This window comes from Anopheles nili, chromosome 3, assembly GCF_943737925.1.
Source record: "Anopheles nili chromosome 3, idAnoNiliSN_F5_01, whole genome shotgun sequence".
Lineage (NCBI taxonomy): Eukaryota > Metazoa > Arthropoda > Insecta > Diptera > Culicidae > Anopheles > Anopheles nili.
The window spans coordinates 2,319,211-2,346,835 of NC_071292.1; the positions used below are offsets into that span (position 1 = coordinate 2,319,211).

The 27,625-nt window shown below is 47.7% G+C and overlaps 1 protein-coding gene across 1 annotated transcript in view; it reads right to left on the reverse strand.

The window, feature by feature from the left end:
• The window catches only part of LOC128722967 (probable G-protein coupled receptor Mth-like 1), a 132,513-nt gene that overhangs the window by 558 nt on the left and 104,330 nt on the right, over positions 1-27,625 (reverse strand). The window contains exons 5-7 of the mRNA XM_053816664.1: positions 23,976-24,157; positions 4,890-5,028; positions 890-1,091 (exon numbers count right to left, since the gene is read on the reverse strand). Coding sequence (XP_053672639.1) covers positions 890-1,091; positions 4,890-5,028; positions 23,976-24,157 — 523 coding nt within the window. The remainder of the gene's footprint in view (positions 1-889; positions 1,092-4,889; positions 5,029-23,975; positions 24,158-27,625) is intronic.

The following is a 27,625-nucleotide window of genomic DNA, read 5'->3' on the forward strand; positions in this document are numbered from 1 at the left end:
TGACTCTTTTTCGAATCGAGCAGATTTTTTTCTCCAGTTTTGTGCATTTTTGCGTGCTTTTTCTCGATGTTCGCCCCATCATACTGCCGGCGCATTATCAACGAGATGGGCCAAGAGCCAGCGAGGCATAAAGTTCGCTTGTTCCGCGAAGTGCCGTGGAGGTAAAGGTTAATTTCATCTCGTTAGGAAGGTGGCCGCTAACCACCGAGACCAAGTAGCTGCCACTGCCACCAAGCCCGTCGTCTCGGATGACACGGAGCCAAATGGGATTTTGTGGTTAGGCAAAGGACCGAAACGGCAGGCAGAGTAGAGTTCGCGGGGAAAAAGTAGTTTCTGTTGTGGTTGCAGTTCTCGGGGTTCCAGCCGAGGGTCGAGCAGAAGTTGATGAAACGGAACAAGAATGAGTGGAGAAGCACTAGACTGTGATTTTGCACCGAGAACCAGTGGCAAGGTGTATGGAATTAAAATGTTAAAACAATCAAATTGCTTTTAAAATATTTGCAGCAAACTGTGTGCGAAATTGCAACAGCTCCTGCTGATTTCAGCTACGATTGAGTAGAAACTCTATTAGCGCATCGTTTTTAATGGATGTTATCACAAAAGAGACATTGTGCAACAGTTACGAAGCAGAACTAAACCAAACCTTTGGCAAAGATTACTTCAGCACTACAATCAGCTTGAGAAGGTTCAGCTTCTCCGCGCTTCTTCTGCTCCTGGCTGATAATTCTTCTGCGATAGAGAATCCGTTCGACTGAGAGAATTGTAATGAAATAACACTGTTCTGCTTTAGATTCACATTTAGAAAGCGCCGCAAGTCCTCGAGAACTGTGCATTTCCCGAATGGCAGCCTAAGATAACGACTAAAACGGGCGGACCCGGAAAAGCTCACCTGCGGTTGACATCCCACGACGATGAAGATGAACACGCCCTGCAGTGCATTGATCAGATCGGTCACGATCCAGATGTAGTTCGGTCCTCCGACGGCCCACGAGATAACGTCCGCCACCCAGGTGACTCCCATCACGACGACCAGCTTCAGGCAGACGCGCCCCAGCGCGGCACTGTAAGAGGGAGAAGAAACCAAACCGCGGCTGAGCATACCACACGGGAGGAGCGGGAAAGAGAGACGAAAAGAAAGAGAGAAAGGGGCGAGGGGGTTGAGGGTTGGAAAGAGAAAGAGGCAAAGGGTAGGATAAGAAGGAGAAGGAGGTGTTGGTGGGTCATTAAATCATGCCAGAAACGAAACATAACGCACAGCAAGGACACATGGTAAAACAGAGCATAGAGAACCTACGGACATACAGGAAAAACACACAAAATCGCCCAACTACAACTGCGTGGCATGAGGATGGAACCTTGGATGGATCCTGGGGGGTGAAAATAAAAACTAACCTCAAACCTAAGCCTCCGCCAGGGCGGGTTCGAATGCAAACCAGAACCGTTTCGCGACCCAGTCCCGGTGGGTCGCCATAATTTTTGCCAACTATCTTTTCCCATGGCGAACATCCCCTTCCACCTGTGGGGTGTGTTTGTGTTCTTCTCTGTGTGCGCACCGAACCCTTTGGGCGAGTCCTGCTCCTACACCACGGTTCTATTTATTAGCGCCCAGGTCGGTTAGTGGAGAGGGACACATTCATTTCTCGGCGTGTTTTATTTTATTACCATTTTACTATTAGATTTATCACTCACTTTCATCCAGCGACCGGTCGCTCTCGCGTGGTTGCTCCGGTAACCGACATTGGTCGAGCCCTGGCTCTGTGGTGCGCTATCGTCCTTTCCACCATTGCCGTTCGACCGGAGCAGTAGGGCGGCAAGGGATTCGCCAGATAAAACAAGCGCACCGAATGGGCTCGCGAGGAAACGAGCAAGCAAATGAAAAGAAAAACACCAGAGCTGCTGTTGCAATAAATCCTCGTAAAGAGGGCACATGGAAAGCGACCATGAGCTGAAACGCTCGGGAAAAACTAGCGCCCGCAGTGATACAGATTTTTGTGCCGGTCCACACACTAGGTGGTCGGCTTTTCCATTGGTTTCTTCTGGGCCACCCAGCGCGCGGAAAATTGTCCCCATCGCTCATCGGTGATACGGCGACATGGGCAAAAGCCGACTTGAGCAAATTGGCCTAAGCCATTTTGTGACCAACTTGTCGAGCCGGACGAGCCTTCCGCGTGTGCTGGCGGGTTCATTATTGATAGAACTTTCTCTCGCAGTGAGAAGATCAAGGGAGCCACGAGGACAGATCTATAAATCTGGCTTCGTCACGAGCTGTACCGTTGACGAGCGGCTGTACGTCGGTGTCCTCGGTATAGGGCGATGTTGGAATTATCTGGAGCAGTGCCAGGTGGTGTGTAATCGTATCTAAGCAGCAATCGTGCTTGCAGGCTGTATTCGGTTGCCATTAGCGACCATGCTGGAGTAATCAGTGTGTAATTGAACGATCGAACGGTGAAACGGTGAGGAAATTAAATTCAAACAATTCACTCCTTCTACCAACGATGCTGATTCCGATTCCGATGTCCTCGCCCGCGTTGCCATGGAAATTTATCGTTACGAAGTCCGATTTATGTCGTCGTCATCGCCGTTCAGGATCGGATGCATGGAGGGAAATTTGTGTTTCGTGTTACGTTAGCAACCGTTCTAAGCACCGGCAAGCGGGTTTAATTGGAAAGTTAGATGGACGCGACTGCAAACGAGCAAATGTCGATGAGGAGATATAAGCCACCGTAGGCATGCTGGTCCGATGACAGTTTATAGAAAAATACGACAATTTTCCTGTATAAGTCACCTTGGCTTTTTCAACATGAAATTGGGCATTCTTTTATGTACTTTTTATTATCGCACAGAGGAGGAGTTGATTCGCTTTTTAATGAAGCTAGAAAGTTTTTATCATACACCAGCTGTCGAGGAAATACATGCTAAAAAAGGATTCCCAAAATTAGAAACCTATTGTTTCGTGTCTCAATCAGCAGCAATTGGATCGAATGCTTTTTGGAAGTGGATCGTTTGTCCAAAGTTCTTATGTTGGAATTGGTATTGCATTTTGTCGTTCCCTGATTATTTCGCAGAACATGGACGTGAAAAAAAATACAAAAACTGTACGAATCTTCAATGGCTTCAATAGTCTTTAAAACGACACGTAAAGCGACACAAGTGTTCTCAAAGGAGATTTATATTCCCATTTTCCATACACAGACACGCTTCGAAAAGCGGTGTTTTTAATTCTGATTCAGAAGAATGTTTCAAATCCAAGAGATCTCTCTTTCGAGCAGCCCTATACGAAGAAAACACTTGATTAAATGGCAATTAATTATCCTGCGACAGTAAAGCATTGCTCGGAAATGGGTAATTGTAGCTAATTAAACAATTTCTCCTCTAGATTTACGATACCACAATAGGGGTAAAAAAGAAGAATCCCATCACCGTTCGACTCCAAACATTCCGGTAACCGAGCGAAAAAGACAAAACCCGTTGCGCCGTAATAAAAATGGCGAACCTCGGCAACTTTCCGGTAGCTGCACAGCGAAGAGGTCCTTGAAGCACGATTTTCAGACACAAAAATAGGCATGAATAAGGAAAAGCGACCAAAAGTTGCCCATTTCATTCGAGCTGCGGGGTGGTTTTAATTATTTTCCTCCCATTAGCCACCGAGTCTGAGTGGCGGCACTTGCCCAGTAGTATCCGTACTCGATTCCCTCGCCGCTTGATCGGCACCGGTCGGGAAAGTTTGAGAACGCTATTTTTTCAACTTCGGCGGAAAATCGACTACTTGTCAGAGCCGGAAATGAGGTTCACCGTGGTGGTGCCCGGAGCATCCGGGAGTGGAAAATGGCGCAGAAGGAAGGTTGCACCTTCCAGGCCGTTGTTAGGCGCTACCCTCAGAACGCTACGTTCTATGCTGGCCGGACGTAGCCAGTCGAACGGAAGCGATGAAATAGTGTGTTTTTTATGTTGTACAAATTCGTTCTAAATCGAAAATTGCTTTCAACAGGAAAACTTGAAATGTGCTGACCCATTTTGGGGTGCAAAAGGTGCGGAGACCTGCAAGCAAACCGGAAGGACGAAAGTATCTCGTAAGAAGGAGTGAGAGAACAAGGGAGAGCGAAAGAAGGAGAGAAGCAAGAGTAAACCACGCGCGTGGTAAAGAGATTCTTTTTTTGGCGCTACGTTTGGCAACCGATTCCTGAGCTGCTACTTTTCTGCTGATTGAGTGCTTCTTCGATTACGAGCAGAGCGAGAATTTCACCTATGCGCGCGAAAGATCGCAAAGAATTTTCCGATGCTTGCTGCAAGGGATGGGCGCCATCCTCGGCGAAAAGAAAACCACCAGACCAACCGATGGAATCGTGCGGGTGAAGTTTGCTAAAGTGATTTTCGGCTTGCAGCGATGGGTTTCGGTTTGCTTTGCCACCGATCCATAATGGAACTAATATTTGAACAACGGTACGACAAATTATGATCGCGAAGGTGAGCGTGCGGTGGATAGGGTTTCCCGGAACAAGGAATCGTTTCCCGGAACGAGGATATATGGCAGGCATTTATATTGGTTTTCGCAGAATCGAACGATGGCGAGTGAAATATTTCATTTCAATCCCTAGGGAAGCGATTGGGGACGATGGACGAAATGAAAAAAATGAGCAACAATTAAATTTTGAAATCGAAAAGCAGTAATACTTTCATTGCATTCCTTTTGTTCCATCGTTCAAACGCTCAAATGGAAGCTTTATCACATAAGCGTAAACCAAAGAGTCTTGTAGTGAGTTAGATTCGTTTCTTTGCATTAGTAACACACTATCTAAGGAAGCAAATTAGCACAAACTAAGTACAACGGGGGTGGGTTTTAGTGACGGAAAGGATGGAAGATGTGCTAGCAGATAGATAGTAGATCTTACCGTTCTGTGGTTGACTTGACGTCGTCTCGCTTCCATAGGCCACAGGTCAGCTGGCGCGCGGTCGAAGCAAACAGCAGCAGATTGACGCCAAGCAGAATACCGATCGGACCGAAGAAGTAGGTCAGCATTTCCATGTTACCTGCGGTGAAGAAAAAGTGAAAAAGAAACGCGATGAGCACACCACAGAGACCAGAGTTTCCAGAGCAAGTGATCATTGAGCGTCCACGCTGGCCGCCATCTGTAGCCGCAGCTGTATAAATATTATGCACGGTTTTCAAACCGACAGAGTCTTGAAGCTTGGTTGCTTTGCGCTACCGGGCAGGATGGTGTTACTGCCTCGCCCAAGGGATTTGATATAATCCGGACTGGACCTGGTCTGGCCGCATGTGCCCGAGGCCATCGTGAGGGATGTAGTAAACGATGGGCAGGAGACTCAACACCTCCGTTCAGTGGACTCGTCTACAGTCTGTAGACAGCACGTGTGTGAAGACGGATTTTATTTTGATGGGCTCGAACGAAGCAGAAAGCATAATGGGGCCAATCGGGTATGGAGAAAAAAAAGATACTCCCTGATCGCATCCAACAGCGTCTCGGGGAGGTGGTTTAAATCACTCATTATGGCTAATGAAATGAACATTAAAGTCCCACGCGATGGGCGCAGCAAATTTATTCCACATCAAAAGAACGCTACAAGATTTACGTTGCTTCATCCGCTAATACGCACATAATAAAATGGAATTTAAACCAGCCAAACATTGATTCGAAAACAAATTTTCTCAATCACGATTATCGAAAGGGCTCATAAAATAAATCCTTCGCTCTGTATGTATCTCTTTTCCGATCGCTTGCTGTGCTTATCGACGGCACGAGAGGAGACTGTGTCACTTTGTCTGATGGCAATAAATTTGCAATATTGACTCTTTTCCGCCCGGAGAGGATGTTGGAATGGATTAGATTTACTATTCCGATAGACACCGGCGTTCGTGAGTCCTCTACAGGATAAAGCGAAACCAGCGAACGGATACGAGTACAATGTAGGGACGTATCTGTCTGGACGGATGCGGACATCGAGCGGAAAAGGATAACACTGCAAAACGATACGAGACGATGGAATGGTCTACCGAGTTCCTGTTCCACGAGCGTTACAAAGTCTGCCATGTCGACCGCAAACGTGGATGATCTCGCGACCGATAGCGACTGCTGCTAATTGATGAAATGAAGATACGTCCGGACAATACACTGGCGGATGTCCATTTACGCCTTTTGGCTCGTGTCTACGTTCGCCTTCCATCGAAGCGATTGAGCAAATATTTACATTTTATCAGCATACGGAGAGGAATTTCAAATTAAAGGTTTATTTTCTCCTTCTTCACTCCTTCTTTATTTGTTGCATGCTCGCGATGCACCTGTTCGCGTTGACAACGGCGAAAAAGCGATGGTTGAATTTCCACTTTTCTCGCTTTTCGCAACGTCGGAGACTCGCGCAAAATTACGTTCCAATCTTCACATTCGTTTTCGCCATTGAAAATCGAAATTCTCCATTCACCTTCACGGTACGCTGGATACCGAAAGTGATCGGGAAAGAATTTCGTTCCATTTCCATCGCGTTCGAGTGCCTGAGGACGACAAAAGGCGAAACATTTATCCGCCGTTCGGTCCACCGAAGTCTTCGGTGTGCTGCTATGTTGGTTGCCAGGATACGACCAGACATCCTTGAATGGGCGTATCGCAACCAACTACGCGAGCTGGAACGAAAAGTATATCGTATTTCGATGGGATATTCGAGCATGAAATTGCACGAAAGGGAACGTCTTCGCCACGCATTAGACTTTTGAGACGCTCGGTTGGGCCTGAAAATGGTGGAATTCATGCAATTGTGCGATATCGAGCGGGCGTAATATCGACGTATTGTCGGACCACCTCCATATAGCGTTCGGAGAGCGGTTCATTTGTAAAGTTCTGCAACAATGTAACGCTCGATGGACGCTTCAGGATACACGGGAAAGAGTTGTCTATCACGTTTCCTGCGGCCAGTGATGCATAAATCAGTTCCGATCGATTCTATGCTTAGCTCGCGGAAACCCACCATTATGGTGTCTGTCACGTCCTGGTGTTGTGCGGGCAAACCCGTGGTTACATTGTCGCGGGTTTGACGATAAGAAAACTCACCCCCCAACGGCGACGCATACGAGGGAAAAGCGTACGAATCGAAAATTAATCGATCGGCTTCTTTCTGCCGGCAGCAGTGAAAGTGCGCGCGTTCGGACACACATAAATTTGCACGCTTGCGCGAAAACGACGCAGCGAAATCAAAGCAGCATAGAAATGTTCATCATCTAATCGGTAGAGCTGTTGCTCACCCACCCGACTGGGGGCTAGACGAACCGCAAATCTAAATCGAATTCACGCCTTTGGCAACGTAAATCGTCGACTCTCTCGACGCCGTTTGTCTGCCTTTTCCTGATCAGGCGGAGACAGACGTTCAGGTTCACGTCCACGCACTATTTTAATGCAAGGTCTAGGACTCGCGATCGGTCGACGAGATGTGATTGATCGGACGGATCGCTCGGCATGCGATGATTAATTCGATACTGACCATCGGACGGAGGACGCTTGGGAGCAGATGTACGGGATCTTCTCGATCTCTGAAGCCGATCATCGATCATCGACCGAGATCAGTAGCTGTCAATCGGGACGCCGGTCGATCCGTCGTCTGTCCCTCTAAATAATTCCATCCGGGGTAACTTTTCTCTCCCCACGGCATCTTCCGCGTTTCGATTTCCTTCCCGAGCCAGAGGTATCCGAGGAACTCAACCAACAACGCTGCGTTGCGGAACGCTGCTCGGTTGGATTTCGCGTCATCGCATCGATTATGGACGGCGATCGACGCCTTGGGGCCATTTTCAACACTTTCGGAGCATTTATCTACGGGTGGAGCGCCGTTTTTTTACTGTGACGCCTTAGAGCTTCTGTAGACAAAAAAGTAAAATCAATTTCAAGGCTAAACATCACTACGCCTGTGCAGAGCTAGGCGTTTACGGTGAAGGCAATTAGGGCGGCAACACACAGCCAAATGAACCAAGAGGCTGATTTTGGGGCGCATTTAACACATTTCTGCTTCTACTGCGCATGCTTTCGAGGGGAAATTGATTTACCCACGCCAAAACGGAGCGCACACTGAAAGCGTTATGGGATTACCGTGAAACCGAGGCCCAGTCGCTGAGCACAAAAAGGGAAAACAAAGTACAAAATCTGTCAAATCTACACCTTACCCAGTAGCCTCGGGTTGTGCCACGTGCAGACGCAAACGTCATTTTTGGGTGTGAAAATCGGAAGGAATGCTGCCCGCCGGACGGTCTGTGGCCGACCACATGGAATGATTGATTGTCCACCGGACGGACGTTGAAATGTGGAGCAGTTGGTCAGTGAATGGCCTCAAGGCTCGAGGCTCAAAGCTCGAAGCTCTCAGCACATTTCCAGCTTCACTAGCGCTTATAATCCGCGCGAGCCTCGCCGATTGTTGGGCTTAATTTATTATTCAAAGCAAGCCCCCGGTAGTGGTGTCGGATCAGGGAAGTTCTCACGACTGCGGAAGACCGGCTCCGAGCTGCGGATCATTCGGTAGCGAACCGGATGGGAATGATAATTTAATTAAAGTTTCTCTGTCCACGCCCGGACCTCGGGCTCGATGGTGGGTATTAATCGGCGGGCTAGTTTCCTTTTGCGGCTCACGTCACGGCCCTAATGAGCCACCCCTCGATCGGAGGCGACCTTGACCAAATGTCCACGCTTGCCCGCAGGATGCTGACGGCTGCAGAGCTTAGGCCCGTTCCCGATCGTATGTGTTCTTCCCTTCGCGCACGAAAGTCCGCACAAAGAACAGTAAATCTTTTTCCATCATTACCGCGCAAAGGGCCGTAAAAACATTTCTCCCCGTGTTTCACCCTGCAGGCATTAGCGGCGTCCCTCGCTAATCGAAAATGAAGTTTAATGAAGCGAAAGTCCGTTGGATGGGTTTTTTGCTCGCCTTACGAAGCCCATCGCCCAAAGCCCAGAACGATCACTAGTGGCTGGGTGTTGTGGCGGCAATTGCTCCACACATGCCTTCGAGGGACGTTAGATTTCAGGCCAGGGAAAAAGTGACCCATTTCCAGCTAGCAACTAAAAAGTAATCGCCAAACTTATTGCGCGTCGCACAAATGCGCCCTCACGGGTGTCGCGTTTGCGCACCCCTGTAAGCGAGTTTTTCTTTTCGCACCAGGAGGTTGATCGGGCACGTTCGCAATTGCGTACGGCTTCGAACACAGACAGCTGCCACTAAATGTGCACTAATGATGCTGACGAACACGACGACGAGAGGACACTTTGATCATCACTTTACGCGCGCTGCACGCTTTCTAGGCACAATTTGCTGTTGCAGAAACTGGCCCAAAAACAATCACGACCGATCACGGCACAACAGAGCCCAACGAAAGCACGGGTGTGGAAAAGTGGGTGGCACTTTTGCGCCATTACTTTCAATCGATCGAAGGCGGTACCACGGTTTGCTACCGAATACGCCACCTTTTTCACCGTCACTTTCTGTCCTTTCTTCGCCACGGTGCCCTTTCACTTTCGCTCGGTGAAAATTATTTCACCCACCGAGAGTTAGAAATATGTGCCACAAACACAAAGAGCGATCGACATTTGGGAAGAATAACTAAATAAATTGTCCCCTTCTAAAGTGAGAGGCATGAGTTGTGGACTCCATTGTGATCCCAAAAATCCACCTCTTGAGAACGCTTCCGAGACAGTGGGCTTGGGATCTCCAAAGAATGGAGTCAATTTATCATTACGCTCCCTAGCGACGCGTCCGAAACTTTTGAAGTAAGCCGCAGTTTGAGTCCCGCTGCGTCCAGCAGGAGGCATGACCATCCAAACGTTTAGATCGTGCCACTGTCAACGGTTTCTTCGGTCTTGTCATCGCCAAAGCCCTCGCATTCGAACGCCAGTAGCTACGGCCTTTTCTCCGCTTGTCCGCGTAATGTCATATTTACTTATTTATTTGCATACAAGCCACCGGTGTGCGTTGCAAGGATCGTTCGGCCCGCTAGGGGATGGGAAAAGCGATTATCCGGACAGGTTGTTCTGTTTGGCGGGTTGGCGCGACACGGCCACCGCTCGAGGTAGTGGCCGCCAACAGCGTTGGATAAAATGTGTCATTCTGTCGAACACACCGCGGGTACATCGCTCGATCGCGCTCTCCTGCTGCATAGGAGGGGGGGGGGGGGGGGGAGGGAGAGGTTGTTTCGCGGGGGTTGTTTGTCCCAACGCACCCTCACAGCTCGCTTGCAAACACGTGAGAAACGTGGACATGGTGGACGATGGCAAAAGGCATTTTATTTATTTCTCGATATACATATTTTCAATTAAACATACGCCAACACACTCGTGGCCTATGTTTCCTTTCGTGGGCTGAGAGGAAACAGGAAAGGATATCCAATAAATTACTTTAACAGCAGCAACGTCTGACACACGTGGTACGTTTGGAAAAAGATTTCCACCCCTTCGAAGAAGATTTAACTTCATGGAAAGGTTGTTTTATGTATAAATCATTTTTGGAATACTTTTGAGCCATTTAAAACACCAGCATGCGCAAAATTAGTGCATTCGAGTGCATGTTCAATGGGAAGTGATTAGAAATTCTAGTCGTGACCAGCGCTTGGGGGATTGATTGGTCCTCTTTCAACGACAATATCGTTAGAACGTTGACCCCTCTCCGTGACGCACACACGCCATCTATTTCCAACGGCATGAACGAACGATGCCCGACGAGAAGGGAACATTAATTATAAGTTTAATTGAATCAAACTGCAACTATGCAACGCACGACTGAACGTGCTTAGGATGTGCAATGTTGTGGAAGCCTAACGGAGGTGATTATCGGCACGTTTATCGCGGCCAATCGGTCAGCCGATTTATACACACATATTGGCACATGCACATGCCAAAGTGACAACAAGTGATGACCAACACAAAACACACAATTCGAGATGGGATGCATTTAAACAATGATCCCGGAACGCTATGATTTACGGCTACCTGTCTCGATGCAATTGCAACATCTTCGCGATAAGACACAAAGGCTTCGGAACGGTAGAAGGAGGCCCCGGTAAGAAAGGACGAACCCCTTACAAATGTGACATAATGGATTGAATCTGTTCAGATTAATCGGCAAGCACAAAAACTAATATTGAAGCTGGCCCAGAAATGTGTCATAATTCACAGCTGGTTCGTTAACAAGCACGCAGCATAAATCGTATCTCTCATGTTCGAACGATTCCGCCACGACTAACGTGCTAACGGGTCCGATTGGGCGAGAAACAACGCATACAGCAGTTCATATATGCTCACACATCATCGGCCTCAGGTACGAGTCGGTCGGTTGGTCCCTTCTGGGAATCCTCCTGCGTTGGGAGCAACTATCCCGGCGAGAAGTCACAAAAAACGCACCAACACAAACACGAAAGGTACCGCCACGGCAGGAAGTCATCCCCGAGGATGGCGAGGGCAAACTTTCCACCCGCCGGCGGGTGGTTTGCGTATGGACAACCGGCTAAACGTCTAAACGAAGTAAAATTTATGGAGCAAACTGCGGCCCGTCCATAAATCAAGCCAACCGTCACCACCGCGTCGTCGTGGTCGTGGGGGTTTTGCAAAACCGCGCCTGCCGTCCAAAGAGGACCAGCGCGTTTTTGGGGCCTGAAGTGGATGGCGCAACATCCGCGGCCTAGAAGAGTGTTCACATCGGTTTGTGTGTGTGTGTGTGGTATTTTTCCGCGACTCTATGCTTCGAACGATGGTCCGCATACTCGCAGAAGGTCGTCACGAGATCGCTCTCAGGCGGGTCTTATCAAATGGCAGAAGGTCGTGCCGCGATTTCGCAGATGATGAAAGGGTGCAGAGAACGAAAGATTCGTTCCGTGTGCGGCGCGCACGTCCCAACGGGACTCGAGAGTCCGTCCAATTAAAGTGCCCTCTAAGACGGTACGACACTCGGTTTCTCTCGAATGAGTAAGTTTCGCTGGTTCGAAGAATTGACGATGGAGGATGAAAAAAAAAATGCCACACCACTCTGACACCGCCGTCGAAGGGCTCTTCAGACGGTGAAAAGCACCGGGGGATACATAAAACAGTTATCTTCATTACAAATTCGCGAACATTACCACGGATGAATGCTGCGCCCGGCCAGGCTTAACGTTGTTCTGCGCGTAAATATTGCCCACTCTGCACAAGAAAACGACCGACAGGTGCATATGTTGCTCGAGACGGCGTCGCTGTGTTCGTGTTCTTCACACTGAACACGCTTTCCTTCGATTTTCCTGCTCGGACGAGTAGGGAAGCGCGTTATCTTAACGGCGCTGCAACGTTTGCATGTCACTGATTTCCTCGGACAGATCGCCTTCGATATCGGAGGGCCTTGTGGCCCTCGAGATTGGCTCTACATCAGGTCCTCTATCAACCGTGGCAAAATTACTCGTTGCTGGAATAACGAGTAAATGGCACTTGACACGTTTTTTAAATGCTCGCAAAAATAAAATGTTGGTTTGCATTTTTAACACACCTATATATTCCGAATGATTATTCATGGCGTACCTGGCGTAATTGATTTCGCAGGCAAGGAAAACGCGTGCCACCCCGCGTTAGGCTTGCGTTGGCAACTCCCATCCATGTCTCTCTTCTGGGTCGATCGATCGGCGACCCAAAACCAAGCATTATTTATGAATCATGGCCATGAATACGTTTCTATTTTTAATGTGCAGCATCACGTCCATCGTCGCGTTTGCGGCGCGGTCCCATCAAATCCCCGCTCCGGGTAATGCTTTTGCGTCTCCCTCTAAAACAAACCGGTACAAACCGTCTCCCTGCGCAACATCATCACTTGTTGTTTGTTCATTCATGCTCTTTTCCTCGCTATCTCATCTCGCTCGATGTCTATTTCCTCCGTGGCAGTGGCGGCGACGGCGGCATCGACTGCGCCTGTCTGCTGTTTTCCATCCGTCTCTGATTGACAGCTTTAGCACGCGGATTGGTGTCAAATGTATGCGCCCCGTCCGCAACTCCGATCGACTCACTATCAGCTTTTTTGTGATCGTCGAGAGCTGGATTTGTTTTTTTTTATATTCCATGAAGTCTCAGGGAGCGAAAGAGAAAATTTGGAACCGTAGTGGAGATGTTTGCAAAATTTTCTCTTTTCGCACTTCGAACTTCGTATGCGTTGGTGTGTTACTTTTGGGACGCTCAAGTACTTCCTCTTCCGGGCCTAATGCTAAGCTGGTTGGTAATAAAACACCATTGTTATGCTAGGTGAGATGTTGATTCCGGCATCGAAATTCACGCCTTGTTACGTATTGTAGGCCACTTGAGGCTTTTGTTGAGTTGCTTAAGGCAGACATAATGTAATTACAATCAATGTAGAGAATGTCGATCAAACTACTGATTTATAACTACAATATCCTGGCGGAAATATGCTTTCATTTAACTATAAATCGATTTGTTGAGATACCAACGAGAAAGCATCTATTCGAACTTCAAGACCGAGTTCTGCATGCTGATGATGGACAGTTTTGTATTTGTTTTTCCCAAGGTCGTGGCGAGTGGGCAGATGGTTTCCCTGGAACAGATTTTCTTCATCTCGGTTTGTTTGCTCAGATTGATAGCATTCTTTTATTCGCATCGAAGGCGCAGATCGACACGCAAGTCAAATTTCGATGTTATTCTTCCCCCGCAGATTGCTTTTAAGGCTTCCATTTTTCTTCCCCCGATGAGTTCACTTCTGAGCAGCACTTCCAGCCGACCTTTTGTGTTAGTTTATTCAGTTTCAGATGCAGATGTTTCCGGCATGATTTTTGGGCGCCTTTTTTTCTCGACTACTCCTACCACGCACGTAATCGAAGAGACGCAGCACATGAAGCTCGCTGTAGCCTAGTAGTTGCTATCGTTTATATACGATGCTAGTGACGCAAGATTCTCAAACGGTACGCTATGATTCGGGAGTCAGAGTACGTACGTTGGAAAAGAAAGCAGTTTTCAATTTCTCCCCAGCGCAATGCATGTACAGATCAAAGGACACGTATTCTTTTGCACAAACGTCGGTATTTTCCTCGGCAATGGAAGCAATAATTTGCATTTAGATGCCACTGCTTGATGGCAGGGTGCACCGAAGACGAATCGTCGGAACTAGGATCAGGTTGTGTCTAGCACGGTTTAGGAAGCGACCGAAAACGATATCTTAGCGAGTCAAGATTCGGTTCTAGTTGCCCGGGAAACTGAGTGAAATTGCTTCGAAGCTTGTTCGGTACAACAACAAAAAAGGAGTAGACGGATGTTGCGAATATCTTCAAAGATAAACGGTAAATTAAAAAAAAGAAAGAAATATGCAACATTCACGAAATCTTGAGCTGCCAAAACACCACGGTACTGGTGGAGTTCAGTAATGATGCCGAAAGAAAAACATGCACCATCACACGAGTGGTTAAAATTCTAAAAACGTGCGGATAATTGCGTCTGGCAAACCCCAACACGAGCCGACCGGATGTATGCAAGCCGACAAACTGTGAAAACATCGAACTGGACCGGAGAGGTTTGCATGTGAGAAGAAACACCAAACCCCTGCCGGCGGTACGGCGGCTCACTGACTTCATGACCCATTTCCCACCGAAGCTATTACGTTTAATCTTCCTTCGTGTGTCTTGTGCGCATCGTTCAGTCACTCGCACCGAACGCAACACACACAGAATGACAAACTGTCTCAGGACAGGTCTTTTGTCTTAAGAAAACATTCGCTTCTACGCTTTCGAGCCGAACCGAATTCCATCCTGTTTGGCAACACAGAATCTTGATGCCGCGACGAGGATCCGCAATTTTGGAGCTATTCCTCCTGGTCCTCTTCTGCTCACATGTTTCGCGGTGTATTCGTGCGCCATTTTCATTTATCATCACGAGCTTATCGTTTGCTGAGAACGGAATGAGAATGCGGGAAAGAGTTTTGGTTGCAACTCTTTCGTGATGATTAATAACAGGCATGTGAAGGCAGATTGTTCAATTTTGGCACAAACATTCCAAGAGACTTGGAATGCTAGAAGAAAAAAAAAGAATCGAAAAACAAGTGTTTTCATTGAGAGAGCTTGCGATTTAATAGCCTTAAAACAGAAACATTAATTAGTTTGAAATGTTATTAAATGAAATCAACATTCATTAAACGCTATGGCGAAACGTTGCAAAAATTAAATAGGCTGTAACCAGAATTCAAGAACTAGAAATAGAAATTGAAATGTATTGCCATCTCGTTCCAATCTAGAAGATTCCAAAATGAGAAAAATAGTTAGCAATTAATGCTTCTATCTGAAAAAGGCCATCTTATTTAATTAAATTCCTCTGCGAATAGTGCTTTTTTGCGAACTCAATTAAAGTTTGCAGCAGTTTTACTGCTTCGCAAAGAAATACAAACCACTGAGTATTAGGCAAGAGCATCTGTTTCATTCTTGTAGCGGAAAAAAACCTCGTATTGCTTAGAGACGAAAAATCTTACAAGTCATTTCCTATTCATCAGATTCACTCGTTCCTCGCAGCATCGCTTTTCTGCTGTTTTATTACAGCGAATCTGTGAAATAGACATCCTAGACCAGCTTAAATCGTTTTGGGTGATCATAAATCATTTGAATTCGGGTTTAAAACCAACTCAACCCGTGCCAAATTCATCGTATTCGAATGATAAAACGACATCTCCAGAATCATACGATACCTTCTCACATAAGCAAGCTTGTTTAGCTTTGGAATCATTTTTCTGACTCCTTGTTCCGATTTTTTTTATCTTTCACAGTTCGCGATTCGGTGATAATCGCTTATTAATCAGACCGAGCTGTTGATTTCTCCACACCAGACCACCAGACGTTGAGTTTCCCGAGGGGCCTCCTCATTCACATTCCTCTCGTTTTCTTTTGCATGCAAATTAGACCGCAACGATCGCAAGGAAAGCTGAGAAAAGAGATTAGCACATTCTTCATCCATTCACCGACTGATGCAAGCTGCGGGCGTAGGCTGCGTGGCTTACCGGTTGAGGGCCCACCGTGTTGCTAAAGGTGGTTCGAGTGCTAATTGAAGATCGCACAAACGCGTAAACGAGCTCGTCGTCCCACCATCTGGTGGCGGGTTTAAAGAGAGGCATGGTCTCGCACGATTAGGCTGATTTACGATCCCAGAAACCACCGGGCAGGGCAGCACTAGGTCATAAGACACCCGCAAGCATAAACATATGGCCAGCATCGGACAACACAACTCCGGAGGGAGCCACTTTCTTTTGGCAAATTTTTGAACCCCCTATGACGCTGTTGTGAGATAAACGAAACAGATTTCCTTCGGCACCCGGTGCGATGGAAACGTTCAACCTACATCTGCCGCTGGCGATTGGGCAGTGCGATACGCGATATGTGATAATCGCACCGAAAGGGGCAACAGCTTCACCAATCCGTTCATCGACTGATGAATTCCTCCAGTCAGATCGAGAAGCCGAAACGGACTGTCGCAAGAGAAAGCCAAGCGAAAGGACCCACCGGCTGGCAGCAAATGGAGCATTAATAAATGGCGATAAGATAAACTTCTCCGGTCGCTCCGTTTTATTTTCGTACGTAGCGCGAAACTCTCCAAAGCCCATTCAAAACAATGGCATGATTGATTGTGTGGCACGATTTAACGCCCGCTAGCGGTACCAAGGATCGCGACCCTTTAGAGCAGATAGAGAAGGCTTGAGCGACGGCTTGGGTGGAGCTTTTTTGAAGCTCCCACGTACTGCAGACCAGCGTGTTACCGCGAGCAGATTAAGCCGTGGCGAAACCTGCAAGAAGGACGCCTAAAGGTACTTAGAGGCATCGACACACAAGTGGAAACATAATCAGCATAACAAAACAAGCCCCGCTGTTCGATGATTCGAAAGGAATCGACACGGAAAGGCACGTGAGAAGAATGCGTCACGTTCGACGTTCGACGAAGGTGCGGCCCTCGGGTTTATTGTCACATTATCGTTAGGAACTTATGCTACAAATGGTGCTCTTTGCTATGCTTTATTTTTATTGTTATGTTCTCCCAGCAGGGATGGAGTGCTTTGGAGCTGCGCTTATCTTGATCTTTTCTCTCCCGCTCGGCTTTGAGAAGCTCGTTGGTGCTGGTGGGCTTTGGTCGGTCGGGAAAGCATCTAAAATTCAAATCATATGCATTTAAAAGCCAAGGGTGCAATTACACAAATTAACCTCCGATTAGGCGCGTTTAGCTGCGTTTTACATTCGGCCGAGATTAGCCTGATGGCAATCGGGCGGGATTTATCGGCCGAAACGAGTACATCACGATGGTGAAGCGGCAAATTCAAACCGACACAACCGCTAAATTACACATGATCCCGGGCAGATTAACGAGTCGGGAGGCGTGCATCGGCGCGTTTGCTGCCACCGCCTCATAAATTCATGCATTTTGTGCATAATTGAAAATTAATTACTCGTTTCTTTTCCCGAGGAAAGGGATAACCGCTCTCTCGGAACACGGGACGCAGGTTCTAAGGGGAAGGTTTTCTTCTGTCGTTCGGTGTCTGTCCCGATTCGAACATTCCCGAGATCAATGCAACGAGCGCTTTAATTTGCCTTAATGAAGCAGCTCTATTAACAATTATAATTATGTTAATCGGATGCATAGTCGCGAACCGCATGCATCGGACACTGATTGGGCAACAATACCGCTCCAAGTCCAGTCCAGGGTAGTTACTTCTGGTCGATGCATCTGTTCAATTCATGCAACAATCCCTTACGGGGAGAGAATAGCACGAGCTCGAATGATCGATTAAATCGATTAAAGGAGGCAGGGTAAAAGGTGATGAATAAATCATGATTAAATAATTGACTAGCAAACAGAAAACTCACCCTCCAGCGAGAGCTTCTCATCCGCCGCTCGAGTTGGGTCGGGAAATGGCGTAGAAGTACCCGTACGCGAAAAAGCGGAACTGAACACATTAAAGCTTGTTCGCATCTACTTCGCTGAAGCATCTTCCGGCGGGTTTGGATTTCATCGTTTCATAAACTTCTTCCGGTGTGCGATGGTCCACGGACGGACCGTTTTGAGATTGTATTAATTTTCTAAAGTTATAATTACACGCCGCCCGACCTCTAGCGCACGATAAAGGACCAGACTAGGAACTCAGACTTTGCCGGGGTCCCGGTGTCGTTAACGACTGAATGATGCTCATAATGACGGCCAAAAGCGAAAAAATGCCGCATTGCACCCCGACAGCGGCGAAGAATTACGGCCAAGCCGTCGAGCAGCAGCAGCCGAGCTGGTGCAGTGGCGAAAGTCTGGCGAAGGAATTTTACACTCTCGAACGCTTTCCCATTCATTGCAGGACGATATTATCTATTTACAAAGTGGTCTGCAAAGTGGAGTCTGCTTGCAGCGGCTAAAAAGAGCCCGGTAAATAACGCATAGCGAAAAAAAAAACACGCAGCACGAACCACTTTAGTGATATCTCTTTCAAACGAGATTGTTTTCAATACTTTGTGGCAATAATAAATGTGCTGAGCTGAGAAGCTGTAAAGCCGCGTAGAGCAACATATTTGAAACACACGTGTAAACAAAGGAATGGCACAAATATCCACAAACCAACCAATGGATTTTAATCTCACGTCAACAACATTTCGTTGCAGCATAATTCAATTATGCAAACGCCCTTCTCCGATGGTAGAGAATCGGAATTGACATAAATCCGCCGACACAAACAACCCGGACCATTCGGTGAAAAATCAAACATGCCGAATGAACCGAAATCCGGAGCGCAAGTTTGCATGGAACTCAATAATGGCGATGGTGGTAGAGGTCCTGATTGACCGAACGACCGAATCGTCGCTGTTCATTTATTCATATTAGAGTTCTGGTCATACTCATCCTGGCGCACTTCCATTCTTCATAACCCTCGCGCTTTACCGAACCCTCTATCTGGAGGCGAATGGGAAAACAAACGCTCGAGATGGAACCTGATCGAATTAACCGCTGCATTTGTGCAGCGGCGGACGAAAAGGGGACGAGAGTTGTCGAGAGTTGCCGAGAGTCCATATTTATCCTCGTGCGGTACCAATTTGTCAATATGTTTGCTATTTTTGCCGTCAGCACGTCGGCACAACGGAAAATGTCAACCAATGCCATCCGTGATCTGTTTTCGGCTCTTCTCGATGCCAGAGAACTTCATTGGCATCCATTTTTCGACAACTTGTTATCCCTTCCAGCCACATCCCCAGTGTACGAACGTTCGGATGCAAAATGTGCCAATGTTTGAACATCATCAGAGCAGATCTATAATTCCGCCAGAGTGACGCGGGAAGAAGCTGCCGGAACAAAGCCTGGATTGGATCGAAAAACTAAATAGGCAGAAATAACTGACATCCGAGCGAACGCCGGCCGGAGTTGCGGTCCGTGTTCAACAAGATTTTCGGTGATCGCAGCCGTCACTGACGCTAGTCGTCTGGCTGGCAGTGGTCCAGATTCGGTCCACTCGAAATCGGAAGGTTTAACGGCGTCCAGTTCAGGACCAAGACAAATCAGCTTGCGGCTGGGACGGAGCAATCCTTCCTGGCGGCATTTTTCGGGAGAAAATATTTCACCAACGTTGTCCCTTTCGCTCTTACGCGTCTTGTGGAAGACGGCGGATTTCATCTGTCGATTGGGGCAAGGAAATTCTTTCATCCTAACCCCCGCCCACAGCCCCGACCTCTACTCTCTTCGCCGTCGTCCTGCGCCAGGTTGTTGTCGGAGTAAATTTATAAACTCTTCCGATGAAACATTCCAGCGCCTCGGTTGACATGCCGTACGTCGGCCCACGGATCGGACCACGCGGACATATTTATTAAGCGGAGAGTGTGTTTATGTTCGTGTGTTCATCCCGGCCCTCCTCGCTATATCCACCCGTGTTTCTGCGAGCGCTGATTTATTCCGCTGTTTATTTTTCGATCGCGAAACATTCCCGCCGGCGATTCCTTCTTTCTCTAATTTTCTCCGGTGTCCTCCAGACCACGGTCGATCTGCTGGTTTGACCCTGAGCCATACCGACCGAAAACTCGTGACCCACCATTCTCGATTTCTCGCATCTGCGGTCTCTTACTGGCCTTCCGCCTTCGAAACATGGAACAGCCCTTCGGCTCGGGCGGTGGCGATCTTAACCTTTCGCAACATTTCACGCCGTGATCGCGGTGAGTTGTGAAGTGAGAAATATGCTACGCTACACTCAACCCGCCGATGTGGCTGGCAGATTTATTCACGCGGCCCTTCCCGGGTGGGTGGAATGCGCCCGTTCGGAGTGCGGGTGAGATGTGCCACAGGGTGTCATTGAACTAACGAGCGTCGTTCGAGACGCCCGCAGCCAGCCGATGTGGTTTTTTGCCGCCAATATGCTCAAGGTTGGGCGATCCTCACGGCACTTCGATCCGCGGGAATCGATACGAAACGCGAACGCGCCACTAGACAAGCCAATGAACCATCGATCGAGCAATCGACCGAAGACCGACCGACATGTGGTTTCGTAATTTTCACTTTCTCACGCAATTTCTCACTCCCGAGCGAAGTTTTCCAACGAACTCTGGCCACGGACCCGGCAGTAGAGGCAACGAGATTTATCGCATAATTTGATTTAAATTACACTTCCCCTCGCGGTCGGTTGGCCGACAGGCGCCTTTTGCCAGTCGATGGGCACACACACACACACGCACACATAGACACGCTTTAACTGGACACGATGCACCCTATCGCCGACTGTTGTCCGATAGAGAGATCGCGCCCGGACCGGTGCCAATTACGACGGCCGCAAGCGCTTTGATTAGCATCCTTGCGCGGTCGGTTGCACTTCCCTCGACAACTTAACTCCTGCCAGCAGCACCGGGCGTACTCTTTACCGGTGCAAATTGGCTGAAGGGTTTTGCCGTGCGATCGGAAGCTAAAACAGCCGGTCAACGGCGACCGGAGTGCAGCAAATCTTGCCGGCGGGCAATAAAACTTCAATTTTCCCCCCGACGTGGCGCAATACACAACTCAGCGCGCTATCGTCGCGACAAAAAGCTGCTGCCCAGTTTAATTAAAAGGCAACACGACATGCAAAAGCCGACAAGCGCGGGTCTGCCCGTGGTGCCTGTTCGAGATAAATCTCACGGAAGGTCTGGTCACGGAGCGGGATCCGGCTGCTGCTATCGATGCAGTGGAGGCTCTGTGAAGTAACACCTTCTTGCAAGAATGTTGGATCGTTTCGTAGCGGGCAAGGCGTGGGTGCATAGGCCGGAGGGTAGAAGCTATTAGCGAAACGATGGCTCATTCGACGCCTGACGGTGGGTTGCACTTTCGCAAATGATATTGGCAATATTTTACGTCACTTGCAGTGATTCATTTCAAGCGCAGCACTCCGCGTTGTTGGGGCAGCAGATTAACAGGAATTTCAAACAAAACTCATCGCAAGTCCTTCAAGCCACAATCAAGCCTAAGCTCGGTTCTCGAATTAATCTGGCAAATGATTGTTCCTCCTAATACCACGTCAGGCAGCCTGATCCCATCGACATCGACCCTCATGATTTAAACAATCTGTTTCATCGGATTACAACCCATCGATACTGCTTCAGCCTGGCGACTTAGTTTGCTTTCAAGTGTGTTGCCTCTCGGTAGTATCCTTACTCGAAAGAGTGAAAGTGTCATCGATTGAATATTGATAAGTGCTTCGATTTCTGTCCATAATTGATAACTACGCAGATCTCGAGTGCATCGTGTAGTGCGGCGTTGTGGTGTCCTGGAGCTATTCATCCGGAGCCGGTTTCATGCCGGTAGGAAGATGTCAGGAGTGATAAATGGAAGATTGATTTCCAACCAGCTAACGGTGCGGCATTGGGCCCTTTCACCCAATCAACCATCTGTCCTGGCAAGGTCTCAAGGCCTTGAGGCCTTTCAACACCTGCCACCTGGCGAGACTGTTTTGATCCGGCACCGATGCATCGGCTGTACTGACGTCCTGAGTGCTTCCGGCATTCGGTACGGACTGCTATAGCAACAACACACGCAATGCATTCGTCATGAGAATGAGTGCTGTTGCATTAGATTCATGTCCATTCAGTCTAATCATTGGTGCTGTGGATAATTATTGGTCTTTCCTAAGGGTTTGCCGAGCTCCCTGACTCCCAAGATCCAACCGCAGGTTCTTGCTTCGTCATCGAACTTCAAGGGAAATGAGTAATCACGGTAAATATTAAAACGTACCCAACGTCGTCCCTATCGTTCGATGATGCTAATCCTGCTCGTTCTGACGTCCGATGGCCGTTTGAGATAGGAGACAGCACCGGATACCGATGCGACTCAAAGTGAATGCAACGACGAAAGGTGTTCAATATGCAATGTTCGTTTGCGTAGGGACGACCCCTTCATGCGGTATAATTTATCCCATCAGAAAAGATGTCATTTTAATCCAATTTTCGGTTGCTTGCAAACGAGAAGTTTGAAAAAGGACCCGAGCAAATTTTGAGAACGTACGTGTTCGATAAAAAAAAGGATGGATTATAAAATCAATTATCAATGCGATATAGACTTTTTCCGTTTAGTCACAAATTTCGATATCACAAACGCATTCGGATATGGTTTTTACGATATGTTGATGGTTGGAAAAGATATGTTAAAACAGTACGTTCATCAGAAGAAATCGCTTTTAGTAATTAATTTTGCAGTCTGCACTCGATACAGAAGTGGAAAAGCCAACGAAACCACTCAGAGAATGTGGTAAAATCCAACAAACGAATACCTGGATGTACGAGGAATTCCTAGAAATACAATCAAAGCATGTTTCTTCTAAAGAATCTCACGTGTTACTATAGCCACTATCAATTCATACGCTCTCTTTGCAAAGGGGTATGCTTGTAATGTACTCCGCCCCGAGATTGCATTCCGCATCAACGGAAGTGTAGCTTCGAATCAAGGTACAAGAATTAAAATATTCACAAAAAGTCTAAAAGTTGTACATCCAAAAATTGATTGCAACCCAAGGTGGCCGGAAACTTGCAATTTTAATCGAATTCAAGTGTATCCGACAAGTGCAGCTGGCAGGATAATGTCTGTAAAGTGTGGCTTTCCTCTAATACAGGAAATTAGTGTGTAGGGTTGTTGAAGGTATTGTGAGAATGGTTCTAATGGACACGCCATTTGATTGCTTTAAAATATTTGCACCACTCCGTCTGTCCGTCACGCCTGCCTGCTACTCCGAAGGAGATGAATCGGCTGCCAACGTTGGAATGCGTCTATTTGGTTTCCATCGGTTCGTCAAGCAGATAGAGGCTGCAGAAATCATCCTGAGCTTCTCGTCTAGACGCCATCCTGGAGAAGGTGTGGTCGAAGATCATAGACTGCAAACAAAGGCAGCCACAATTTCCTGGCTAATTCATGAGCACAGCAGCACTGGCATGGTTCCGGATTGACGAACACAAGCATAGCGCTGCACTCATGAGCAAACCAGCAACGTTGCATATGGGATCCCCTACCGTCATATGGGTGGTTGGGAGAGCTTTGAGCAGCCCACATAAAACCGGAAGTCTGGTAGGGAGCTTCAAAGGCAGCTTGCTTCCTGTGACGGAAGTAATTTAATCCCTGCTTGTCTTCATCGCCAGTCTGATGAAGAATGTTTACGGCAAACATTGCAACCGGAAAAGCGGCTCCAGAGCCAGTAACCCAGTGGCACAATGTTATCGCGGATAGCCGTACGGAAAATGAACCTGGAGCCGGTCGGGGAGCGCCTTCATCGTATTGATTCTTATAATTACCATAGTGAAATGAAACGAAATGTTATTTGGTTTGATTGCTACGCCCTACGTCATGTTGAAGGATATCGATCCGTTCGTCACTGGCGAGCGCGTCGTGAGTGTAGGCGTAGATGCCGAAGCCCACAGACTCACACATATGGCACACCCACTAAACGGATGCTGAAGAGTGAATACAGGCTGACACGGGGCGTGTTTGTTCGGAATTTGTCGGTCAGATTAGACGTGGTGTGGTTTGACTTACCGTAGAACCAGCATTTTGCTTCACCAAAGCGCGGCCTCAAGTAGGTATCACTGTTGTCCGGCAGATTGTCCAGGATGGCGGCGACACCGGCGATGACAAGCGGGACACCCCACGCGTACACTTCATAGATGCGAAGTCGGCAGATTTCCTGGCTTTTCTCCAGCGACGTGGGTCGTAGATCGCTGCGCGGTAAAGGGAAACAAGTGGGAGAGAAAAATATTATAAATACCAGATCGTAAAACTGACCCCCCGCAGGTTTGCTGCATCATCCCCAGACTCAGAGCTCCCACACTCAGGAGCTCTTTTTAGCTGCACGAGCGAGAGAGCAGGAAAATCAGCGGAAAAGATAAATAAAGCGACATGCATGCATGAATAAATAAATAGTTTTCCCCGGCTCTTGCAGCCGGACACCAACGACGGGTGATGCTGCATCAGCATTAGGTAGTGGCTCGAGGAGTTAGAGGACATGCCGATGCCAACGCTGATGCCGCCAGACTGCTGCAATGTCTGCGTATGCGGAAAATGAAGCTTTTCCGGGGAGAAGCCAGCAAATGAAGTGCTAACGGCAACACTGCCAAATGAATGGTACGGTGGCACCGGGCCATAGAGACATGGTCGAGTGAGCATTAAGTACTTCAAGTTTCGGGTATTAGTAAATTCCGCTCTAAGCACTGGTTCAGTGCTCAATCAGATCGATTCCTCTTGAGTTTGTGTTCGTCATTAGACAGAACGCTGCCTGAATGACAGAGCTTTATATAAACAACTTCCCCTTCATGTAGGCTTCTGCAGAGTTATCGATTTTCCTCAAACCAGCCCAGAAGGACGTCGAAATGAGAAGGCTTAAATTGATGCTGCCTGCAGAGAAGCAAAGAGTAAGTATTTTCCTGTCAAAACCGATTAGATCGAGTAGAAAGACCGCTGAAATGTGATTGAAACAAGAGAAATTAATTTTTAATTTCACTTTCATCACATACGGCCAACAAGTTCGTTTCCAATGCTTATCTATCTGATTCCATGGACTGCGAGGAAAAATCTTCTGATACTTTTCCTCATCATCGTTCGATTTGGGTGTCCGAGATTCAAATCCTTCCCCAAACCTCGCAAGCACAATTTGCAACAAACGGAATTCCGTCTAACAACCGAGCAAACGAAAGATCAACCGGAAGGAAAAGCCTGGCACGGCATATCTGCGGCATGATTTATTCAAATGTTGTGCTCTTCAACATCTCGCATCCTTCGAATCTCACCAAAACTTAAGGGACCATTCCACGTTGGGATGACACCGAATGGCGCAGACTTTTATCTTGTTTTTCCGAAGCATTTCATTTTTGCCTTTTCCCTTGAGCTTTCCTTTTTTGCTGATAAAGTGCGGTACTTTTTTTCCCGCATTCAAGATGTTACCTATTCCCATCAACTTCTCACCACCCGTGAAGTGGATGCTCTTAAGGCTTCATCTGCGTGAGCCTCGCAGTAACGTTGTTATCTTGCTTTTCCGACAGAAACGCCTTTAGGGGGTTATGAATTGCATTTCCTACATTTCGAAAGCTCTGATTTCCGCTCTACCATCTCGGTCTCTCTCGAGGGAGAGCAGCAAGCAGTCCAGCCGCTGGATACTGCACCCGTTAGAACTGGTCCTGTGAAACACACAGAAACCACCGAAGATACCGAAGGTCTTGTGGAACGGATTCCGTGACCGTTGGTCTTCGACCGCCGGAGTTGATATGGGACGAAATTTATGAAAATTTATGATCAACCAGCGCGGCCCTGCCGGAAACGACACGTCGTCTTCCAGGGCCACGGGTGCAAGGGATACATGACCGAAAAATGTGAAAATGTGGCCCCAACGTCTGTCACGCCCGAAGCTGCCCAATGTTGGCCGTCGGGGTTTCTCCAGCCCGGTTCAATATTTGAGTGAAAATTGTGTTTTATTAGAAATTCGGCACCATTTGGATGTATGATTTATGGACCGCACGTGAGAACTAAGACGGGCACAGTAACAAGGATGGTCGCAGAAGTTCACCCTTATGTGAGCTGCTACTTTGCAGTTTCTGAACTGAGCACGTGATAAAAGTCAAACACAACAGAGTTCGACCAATCGAAGGGATCCGCATCGCCGTTCCCGGCAAGACGTTACCAATCGAAGAGAAACAAGTGATACGGCGACAAACGCTGGGAAAGCGAGATTGGACAGAGTGGACGTACTTCGGGACTGGAAGCTATTAATCATTCGAATATGATTTTATCATGAAGCCACACACGAGTGAATGCAGGAAGCCGCCCGGGAAAAGGCATCGATTTGCATATCAATCGATACATCGCACCCTAATTGTGTCAACACTCGGGCTCTGCTCGAGAAATGACCCCGGAAATTGAACTCAAACCCGACACAAAGCCACCGGAAATGAATTAGAAAACGTATGCAAACCTTAATGCTATGGTTTGCGTGAATCTTCTTCGATTCCCTATCAAGAAGACCCCCTAGCTAGGAGGCAGTCGATGGTGGTGAGGTTTCGGGGAAAATTCCAAGGCCAGCACTCTACTAGACGTTCGATCGATCGATGAACTGCGTTCCTGTTCTTGGTTTCGATTTTCACACGCCACACTGTCGCTGACAGCGTGGAACGGATCGCGGCCCCTGGGAAGAGTTATGCGGTGTGAAATTACGAAATTTTTATTGCACATTACGAAACCTACTCGGGCGCAAAGGGAACGACACTTTTCCTTCGCTCTGGCTGTTGCCATCACCGATCCGAGGACGGAGGTTTGCTTAATCGGTCGACAAGTTGTACACGCAAGAGCGATGAGCTTCACACCTCACCTTGGCGTATCACAAATCGCACCAGGGAAGCGGAATCCGATCGCCAGAAACGAATCACATCAACGCTGTCAATGAAGTGCGAAAGAACAAACGACCGCGGAGGTACAACTAAGGGAATAAAAATAATTGCTTCAGATCGCCTGAGAACGAATCCACCATGGGACGGACAGTATTTCGATTTGATGAACCAACAAGCGAACAAATTTATAGTCTTAGTCTGGCTAGTTCACTGGTAGCTGAATAACATAAATTTCCATCGCATTGATTATGCAAACTCGTATTAGAACGTTGTACAAACATGAACAACAATAATCAAACACTGGAGCAATTAAGCATTTACGGCAGATAGTGAGCTTACCGTGACGAATTGAGTAACTTTATCCATTTGAAAGAGGCTGCAACAAGCGACGGCCATTTGGTCGTTAATTGTCACAATCAAATCCACCACGAAGCGCAAATAGCCCACCAGCAATCAATCACAAGTTTGTAGTTTCTGTTATTGTTCCAGGAATGAAGATTGACTTTCAACACATCCCGCCATCCCGTGCCCAGCGACGAAGGGATATAAAGGAAAGTATTCCAACCGGCCACGTCAAGACGATGCTGGATCTAGAAGCCTTACTGCCTGGACCAATAAACTTTTAACTCATTCATCCATGGTGTCATTTTAACTAGACATTTCTGCACTTCGTCCCCTTGCGTCGGGGGCTCAAATTACTGTACCAACTTCCTCTACGGAGTCAACAGAACGTGGACTCAATCCGTTCGAAGCAGTGAAATGGATCACGCGGCATCGTGTCGCAGGATGGCGATGATGATGAATTTCATTCCT